Source organism: Cherax quadricarinatus, chromosome 25 (genome assembly GCF_038502225.1).
Source record: "Cherax quadricarinatus isolate ZL_2023a chromosome 25, ASM3850222v1, whole genome shotgun sequence".
Lineage (NCBI taxonomy): Eukaryota > Metazoa > Arthropoda > Malacostraca > Decapoda > Parastacidae > Cherax > Cherax quadricarinatus.
The window spans coordinates 11,330,414-11,339,982 of record NC_091316.1 but is presented as its reverse complement, the minus strand read 5'-3'; the positions used below and the strand labels follow the sequence as shown (position 1 = coordinate 11,339,982).

Here is a 9,569-nt window from a genome sequence, read left to right as displayed (position 1 = left end):
TTTATGGCGTTTAAAGCTGGGAATGTTGAAAAATGGCTTTTTATGAGGATTTAAAATTACGAGTTAACAGGGTTTAAAACAAACTGGTATGACATTTAAATCCGCAGGCGAATGTTTTTGAAAACCTCGCAGCTATGAAGGTCTTGCTGCAGTTTACTCGCAGTGTAGCAGTAGGATAACCACACACTGCAGGTGTTCCCACCATCTGTCTTAGGATAACCAGATACACTGCAGGTGTTCCCACCATCTATCGTAGGATAACCAGATACATGGCAGATGTTCCCACCATGTATCTCGAAATAACCAGATACACTGAAGGTGTACCCACCATGTATGTAGTATGTATACGTGTTATGTATACCCGTTATTTATAGCCGTTAAGCTGTCTCAGGACTTGGTTATGTCAGAGGTCAGTGTGTTGTCCCCATCCCTGCCAGCCGTGGGCCAGCGCTACTCTTAGTTTGATAAAGATGATTATTCAGTTTTATGAAGAATATTTAATTTTATCAGAAAAATATTTAGATTCCTGCGATTACCTTTGTTATTGTTGTGATATATAGACACACACACACACACACACACACACACACACACACACACACACACACACACACACACAGAGTAGGACGTCAAACTGCATCTCAGAATTTATACATACTTAGTGTAATGTATTATTACTACTATGATTATATTTCTCTATATCTTGTACATAACGTGTCATTTCCGCTATTGTAATAAATTCATAGTATTTCTGTTCTCAGTTGGGGCACATAGAAGTTACACTGCCTGGCACTGTAACTGTCACTTTCCTTTATCATGATCTGTGGATGTCCATCTTAGTGTTTGATGATCGCTGCTGCTCTTCCATGTTTGCTCTGGCTGGTTACTGTTTTAAAACGTTTTATCTGTCTTGGCTGGTTATTTACGGTGTCGGGAATATTTGGATCATGCGTAACACGGGGTTGTATTATTTTTTGTGTTTTCACACCGTGTCCAGTTTCATCAAATAATATATATATATATATATATATATATATATATATATATATATATATATATATATATATATATATATATATATATATATATATATATATAAATTGTTGAAATAAATTTTCATAGTTAACTTAGAGCACCGTGTTTAATTCTTTGAACATCATTGTTTTGTTACATGTGCTTAGTTATGTATTTTCCCTAGACAGTAAATTCATATTAATTGTTGATATTTGCTATTTTACTTTCTTAAATATTGTGTATTAATAAATATATTCAAGTTCACATGTGTCGTGGTACAACTTTACACTGGAAATCAAGTATCAGCAGTCATATTTGGACCTGTAGGCATTGTGAACCAACAAAAACAATGAACTGTTTCGTTAGACTGTAAGTCAGCAAATAGTAATCCACTTTATCAGATTTAATCTCACTTAAAAAGATCTTTGGTGGGAAGAGAGATGTGGAGAGCGATTACTACCGGTAAGATAAACACAGATATTATGTGACGAAGATATTTTCTGAATTAAGAGTGTGGTATCTCTACCAGTGGCGCAGGTAATAAATAGATAATATTTTTAGTTGATATTAACTATAAGAGGAATATATAATAAATGAAAACTACTAAAAAAACAGAACTGGCCATTTAATTGAGAAAATTTCCTTCAGTATTAGTTGTAGAAGGTTGATGGTGGTGGTGGAGCGATGGTTGTAGATGGTGAAGCGACGATTGTAGATGATGGAGCGATGGTTGTGGATGGTTGAGCGTTGGTAGTAGATGGTGGTTATGTTAGAGGTGGGAAGCAGGTGGATGTCTGTTGGAAGTGGGAAGCAGGTGGGTGGGTGTTTGAGATGGGAAGCAGGTGGGTGTTGAAGGTGGGAAGCAGGTGGGTGTTGAAGGTGGGAAGCAGGGTGTTGAAGATGGGAAGCAGGTGGGTGTTGAATGTGGGAAGCAGATGGGTGGGTGTTGGAGAAGGGAAGCAGGTGGGTGTTGAAGGTGAGAAGCACGTGGGTGGGTGTTGAAGGTGGGAAGCAGGTGGGTGGGTGTTGGAGATGGGAAGCAGGTGGGGAAGTAGGTGGGTGAGTGAAGTAAGCGCTGTGTTTACCTCTGACATACGTAGTGTGGGTGTGTGAATTGTGAACTGCGACAGTGAGGGGTGGGTTGACGTAACGAGGGAGAGCGAGGGGTGGGTTGACGTAACGAGGGAGAGCGAGGGGTGGGTTGACATAACGAGGGAGAGCGAGGGGTGGGTTGACATAACGAGGGAGAGCGAGGGGTGGGTTGACATAATGAGGGAGAGCGAGGGGTGGGTTGACATAATGAGGGAGAGCGAGGGGTGGGTTGACATAATGAGGGAGAGCGAGGGGTGGGTTGAAATAATGAGGGAGCGCGCGGGGTGGGTTGACATAATGAGGGAGAGCGAGGGGTGGGTTGACGTAACGAGGGAGAGCGAGGGGTGGGTTGACATAACGAGGGAGAGCGAGGGGTGGGTTGACATAATGAGGGAGAGCGAGGGGTGGGTTGACTTAATGAGGGAGAGCGTGGGGTGGGTTGACATAATGAGGGAGAGCGAGGGGTGGGTTGACATAATGAGGGAGAGCGAGGGGTGGGTTGACGTAACGAGGGAGAGCGAGGGGTGGGTTGACATAATGAGGGAGAGCGAGGGGTGGGTTGACATAATGAGGGAGAGCGAGGGGTGGGTTGACATAATGAGGGAGAGCGAGGGGTGGGTTGACATAATGAGGGAGAGCGAGGGGTGGGTTGACATAATGAGGGAGAGCGAGGGGTGGGTTGACATAATGAGGGAGAGCGAGGGGTGGGTTGACGTAACGAGGGAGAGCGAGGGGTGGGTTGACATAACGAGGGAGAGCGCGGGGTGGGTTGACTTAACGTGGGAGAGCGAGGGGTGGGTTGACATAACGAGGGAGAGCGAGGGGTGGGTTGACGTAACGAGGGAGAGCGAGGGGTGGGTTGACGTAACGAGGGAGAGCGAGGGGTGGGTTGACATAACGAGGGAGAGCGAGGGGTGGGTTGACGTAACGAGGGAGAGCGAGGGGTGGGTTGACATAACGAGGGAGAGCGAGGGGTGGGTTGACATAACGAGGGAGAGCGAGGGGTGGGTTGACGTAACGAGGGAGAGCGAGGGGTGGGTTGACCTAAGGAGGGAGAGCGAGGGGTGGGTTGACATAACGAGGGAGAGCGAGGGGTGGGTTGACGTAACGAGGGAGAGCGAGGGGTGGGTTGACATAACGAGGGAGAGCGAGGGGTGGGTTGTCTTATCGAGGGAGAGCGAGGGGTGGGTTGACTTAACGAGGGAGAGCGAGGGGTGGGTTGACGTAACGAGGGAGAGCGAGGGGTGGGTTGACATAACGAGGGAGAGCGAGGGGTGGGTTGACGTACCGCGGGAGAGCGAGGGGTGGGTTGACTTAACGAGGGAGAGCGAGGGGTGGGTTGACGTAACCAGGGAGAGCGAGGGGTGGGTTGACATAATGAGGGAGAGCGAGGGGTGGGTTGACATAACGAGGGAGAGCGAGGGGTGGGTTGACATAATGAGGGAGAGCGAGGGGTGGGTTGACATAATGAGGGAGAGCGAGGGGTGGGTTGACATAATGAGGGAGAGCGAGGGGTGGGTTGACATAATGAGGGAGAGCGAGGGGTGGGTTGACATAACGAGGGAGAGCGAGGGGTGGGTTGACATAATGAGGGAGAGCGAGGGGTGGGTTGACATAACGAGGGAGAGCGAGGGGTGGGTTGACATAACGAGGGAGAGCGAGGGGTGGGTTGACATAATGAGGGAGAGCGAGGGGTGGGTTGACTTAACGAGGGAGAGCGAGGGGTGGGTTGACATAAGGAGGGAGAGCGAGGGGTGGGTTGACATAACGAGGGAGAGCGAGGGGTGGGTTGACATAATGAGGGAGAGCGAGGGGTGGGTTGACATAACGAGGGAGAGCGAGGGGTGGGTTGACATAACGAGGGAGAGCGAGGGGTGGGTTGACGTAACGAGGGAGAGCGAGGGGTGGGTTGACATAACGAGGGAGAGCGAGGGGTGGGTTGACATAATGAGGGAGAGCGAGGGGTGGGTTGACATAATGAGGGAGAGCGAGGGGTGGGTTGACATAATGAGGGAGAGCGAGGGGTGGGTTGACATAATGAGGGAGAGCGAGGGGTGGGTTGACATAATGAGGGAGAGCGAGGGGTGGGTTGACTTAATGAGGTAGAGCGAGGGGTGGGTTGACATAATGAGGGAGAGCGAGGGGTGGGTTGACATAATGAGGGAGAGCGAGGGGTGGGTTGACATAATGTGGGAGAGCGAGGGGTGGGTTGACATAATGAGGGAGAGCGAGGGGTGGGTTGACATAATGAGGGAGAGCTCGGGGTGGGTTGACATAATGAGGGAGAGCGAGGGGTGGGTTGACATAATGAGGGAGAGCGAGGGGTGGGTTGACATAATGAGGGAGAGCGAGGGGTGGGTTGACATAATGAGGGAGAGCGAGGGGTGGGTTGACATAATGAGGGAGAGCGAGGGGTGGGTTGACATAATGAGGGAGAGCGAGGGGTGGGTTGACATAATGAGGGAGAGCGAGGGGTGGGTTGACATAATGAGGGAGAGCGAGGGGTGGGTTGACATAATGAGGGAGAGCGAGGGGTGGGTTGACATAATGAGGGAGAGCGAGGGGTGGGTTGACATAATGAGGGAGAGCGAGGGGTGGGTTGACATAATGAGGGAGAGCGAGGGGTGGGTTGACATAATGAGGGAGAGCGAGGGGTGGGTTGACATAATGAGGGAGAGCGAGGGGTGGGTTGACATAATGAGGGAGAGCGAGGGGTGGGTTGGGGTAATAGTGAGGAGAATTAGATTTTACATTTTGGTGTGGAAGCGTCTGGTGTACTGTGCACCTCACATTCATCTTATAGAAGGTAGCACAAGAGCATATGGATACACAAAAAATATAACATAACATTCAAAATCATTATTTACTTATATCTCCTAATGTTATTCCTAATTCTAGATATAGATATACCCAAGCTATATTCTGCATTTTCCTTCAAGGTTCTTTCTTTGGCCTATTTATCAACTTTATCTTCTAGTAATTCAGTGTGGAATAGAATCCCTAAGAACTGTACATGAATTCCCTATTATCTGTTTTTTTTTTTTAATATCTATTCCTGGCTTCTCCGATGATCATGTTAGTTATTCGAGTCAAGTGGATTCAGTGATGACATAAAATGGTAATAATCAGTCAAGCTCAGTGTCAAAAGTTAACTTTAGTCACTAGGACGGAAAACAAGTTTGCAGAGTAGAATCCCGGTTGTTAATTCTTATGCCTAATTCATCATGGTTGCTATTGTTCTTATCTAGGGAGGTGGCAACAAGAGCAGATACAGCCGTGCCTGTAGACTCCTTAGATTTATCAAGTGTATATAATTTGTGATATATTATTACTAACAGCTAAGTGAGAAATTTCTTCTCATGCAATTGCCTGTGCAACTTTTTAAAGGAAGGGATTACTAGTGATGAGTTTCTTGGGAGGGGCTTGAAGGTATGTGATAGTACGTATATGAATACAGCTTCCATGGAGGGTTAATTGTTCCTCTGTACAGAGATGCAGTTCATGCAGGATGTGAAACTTAAAATAATTGCACGTTTTTACAAACCTTTTAGAGCTGTATTTGTGAGGGAGAGCGAAGAGTGACCGCGTTTATTTACTAGATTGACAGCTACACTTTAAGAACGAAAACTACGTTTTCTGTCTTTTTCAATTACACAGAATGGGGGATCGTAGAGTGTGTTGAAATCTATCGGCCTGAACTGAGAGACAGAGCAGTGACGATACCGTCAATTATTCCAGTAAGGGTTCATCAGCTACGGGAGCTTTAGAGGTTTCGTTTGAGCCTAGCTGGAGTTGTACTGTCATGTGGGAATTTCCATCCCTCGAAATAGTCTATCCCAAGCGATGGGTTGACATAATGAGGACGAGCTAGGGGGTTGTTGATTCAGTGAAAGAGATTGAGGGGAAGGGATTGGGTGGGGATGGTCGGGTCGGTTGTCGTAAACATGGTCTGCAACGTATTTCTTCACTTATGAATTAGGTGTTAGCAGGTTTGCTTAATGGACCCATGCAGGAAGAACCCGCAAGAATTCTGACACTGCTGGCCCATCTCACTACTCACAGGAATCCTGACACTGCGTGTCCCTCCCATCTCATATAAATGATAATGTGTCGTACCAAGGTTTTTGTTGACTTAGTGTTCACCGGTGCGAATTTTTTCAGGTGGAATTGCAACGTCCTTATTACAATTAATTAATCCTTCTCTACATCTAAATTAGCTAAAATTTTATGACAAACTATTGGAAACGGTACACCGTGAACACTGCTAATGTATCTTTATGTGACTACAAATAATGTGCAAATAGGTAATTTACATACACCTAATTTACTAACACGTAGACACTCACAGAACCAGGTACACACCCACACGGGCATGTAGACACACAGACAGGTAGACACCCACACAGGCAGGTAGACACCCACACAGATACCCACACAAACAGGTAGATACCCACACACATTTAGACACCCACACAGCAGGTAGACACCCACACAGACAGACACCCACACAGGCAGGTAGACACACACAGGGTGGTAGACACTTACACAGGTAGACAACCACACACACTACACAGGCAGGTGGACACACACAGGGTGGTAGACGTCCACACAGAGAGGTAGACACCCACACAAGCGGGAATACATACAGAAAAAAACGCTAGCCAAAATAGTGAAAGCAACCAAGAAAAATATGCATATACCAGTATAAGGGTCAAGGGAAGGAATGACAGGCACAAGGAACTAAACAATGGTGGTATAAGAGTAAGCATGTCATGCTGAAAATAGGCAAGCAGGTAGATATGACAGACATACGGGTGAGCTAGGGAGACAAGCAAGTCAGACAAGTAGACAGATCAGGTAGACACGTCAGAGGTTATGCAGACAGATCAAGCAGATATATGAGGCAGACATCTCAACACCAACCAGGTTATGGAGACAGGTCGGGCAGACATACATATTATAATATATATATATATATATATATATATATATATATATATATATATATATATATATATATATATATATATGTATGTATTACAAGCAACACAGTTGTAACATCAGCAGTACCGGTGATGCGAGTGGTAGCAATGGTGGTAGTACCACATTATTCAATACATTTTGCTTTGTGTTGGTGTGTTGTGGGGGTCGTAGTGCCTGGTGGGGGTTGTAGTGTTGATAGTAGTACCAGTATTGATGATAATAGTCTACCACATTATTCAGGCTGTCTGTGCTCATGTACTACGGAGAGTGGTGGTGGTGGTGGTGGTAGTATCGGTATTGATATGAGTGTTACACACACAAGTATTTATGGTGTTTTCTTGTGTTACAGAGAGTGGTGGCAGCGAGGAGCGAGCCAGGGACACCAGGTCCGACCACCACTCCTCTGACCGAGACAAGTCAGGTGAGGGAAAACTTAGTTTTTTTTTTTTTATGGGGTTGATCATTTAACTGGAAACTTAACTGTGTCACCAGCAGCAGTAATCTTCCTGGGTAATGCTGGCAGTGTTAATGACGACGGACCAACTTTGATGCAGTAATTTTCATTAGAAAGGTTGAAACATTGTTAGTCTTGTCGGACGTTTTTGCTTAATAGCTTTACTGATAACGTCTGTGAATATTTTTACTAATTGAGCTGTGCCAGGTATGTTTTTTTTATTGTTTAATGTTCTTTATTGCTTGGTACTGTTCATTAACTCTCAATAACGTCCTTAACAGACTTTCATACTGTATATACAATTAGATTAATTTATTCAGAATAATAATCAGTTGTTCTTTGCATGGTTGTATACCAGTGAGTATGTGGGTTAAAATCTTCTTATCTGCAGATTATTATTTCCATGTGTAAAGATTAATGTCTCATTGCATAGTCTTTACTGTTTAAATGTTTATGTAATATCTTATTGTTATTACTGTTTTTATGTGTGTGTTTAGGTATTTCTTTGTAAACATTGGAACTTTTAATATATATTTTTTTCTCCGGCAGACATCTTGTTTGTATTAATTTAACATTCATTCAAGTTTGTTTTAATTGTAAAATTTATCTGATTATATTCTTGAGGTATTTAATTGTAAAGGAAATATTCAAATATTTTGTGGTTACACTTTTCTTAGGTAAGGGATGGAATTGTTTGATCAAATTAACAATTTTCGCAAAAAGTCACTAATAAATCATTGTTAAGTCACAATACCGTGATTGAAGCAGTACACAATTGACTCTCACTTTGGAGAGGAAACTTCAGACGATGTTTCGGTCCGTCCTGGATCATTATCAGGTCACAACAGTTGACTTGATAATGATTCCAGACGTCGTTTTGAAAGTTTTCTTTTCAAAAATTTGAGTTATTTGTTAAATTGTTGAAGTACTGCGTATCACATAGTGTGTGATCAATACTGTTCAGTGTATATTCCATCCAGTGCCGTAATGTTTTATTCACAGTGCATGTTCGTCTGTATATACAAAATTTCTTAATGTAATCCAGCCATGTTTGTGTTATTCAAGAAGTGATTTACGTTTGGTGTACAACTAAAAGCATTTAGGTAAAAATGTTTTGAGAACTTATTTATTAATTCTTTAGATCATTTTTTCTCCCCCTCCCCCTGCTGCTGCTCCCACCAAAGAAAGAGCAGATTTGTGGAATGTGAAATGCTGTGAAACGTGATGTGGAATGCTGTGAATGTGCACTTTTGAGGAATGTCTTGCATATTGTATGCTGATCAAACACGCATGTTAAGTTACGTTGTGGTGTGAAGGTGGCTGGTTGACTTGGTTGTCAGAAGCATTACCATTAAAAAGTCAGTTGTTGGTTATTGTTGCCTTTTTAAGTCCACTACATTTCTTTTCAACTTTCCTATATTGTTTACTTGATCCTCTGGTATAACTCTTCTTACAATTCAGTTCCTTTAAGTGTTTTTCTTTTTATTTATCTTCGTTTCGACGAGTAATTAGTCTTTTCTCCTCATTATTATTTATGTAACCTCATAATACTTCTGGACTTTTCCTTTATTTCCTTTCATCGTGACTTTTTTTTTTCAAAACTTTTTTCTTTTTTTCATACAAACTTTTTAGTAAAAATTTTCACCCAGAATATTAAAAAAAAAAAAAAAAAAAAAAAAAAAAAATTTTTTCAGTTTTATTCCACGACTTTGTTTTCCCTCCACCAACTTTTTGATGAACTTGTCACCAGGAGTTTTTTCTAATCACTTTTTTCTCGCCCAACTTTCTTTACTATTTTCTCACCACAACTTTTCGTCCACAACTCACAAATTACAACCGGGCCAGACCCTCGCAAGACTGGAGGCAACAGTACCGTGACACAACCCTTTTATAGGTGTTGCTTGTGCAGCGGAGTGAACATGTAATGTGTTGCTCGTGGACAGGTGTACCTGGAGCATGTGGCACGTATAGTCACACTTGTACTTCGTCTTTATTGCCTTGCCTGCGCATGTTGTCTTCTGTACCC

General features: G+C 43.8%; 1 protein-coding gene across 3 annotated transcripts in view; it reads left to right on the top strand.

Annotated features, from left to right (window-relative positions):
* The window catches only part of LOC138853197 (serine-rich adhesin for platelets-like), a 121,736-nt gene that overhangs the window by 71,216 nt on the left and 40,951 nt on the right, over positions 1–9,569 (top strand). For all 3 annotated transcript variants that reach the window (XM_070088640.1, XM_070088641.1, XM_070088639.1), the window contains one exon: positions 7,439–7,510. In XM_070088640.1, coding sequence (XP_069944741.1) covers positions 7,439–7,510 — 72 coding nt within the window. The remainder of the gene's footprint in view (positions 1–7,438; positions 7,511–9,569) is intronic.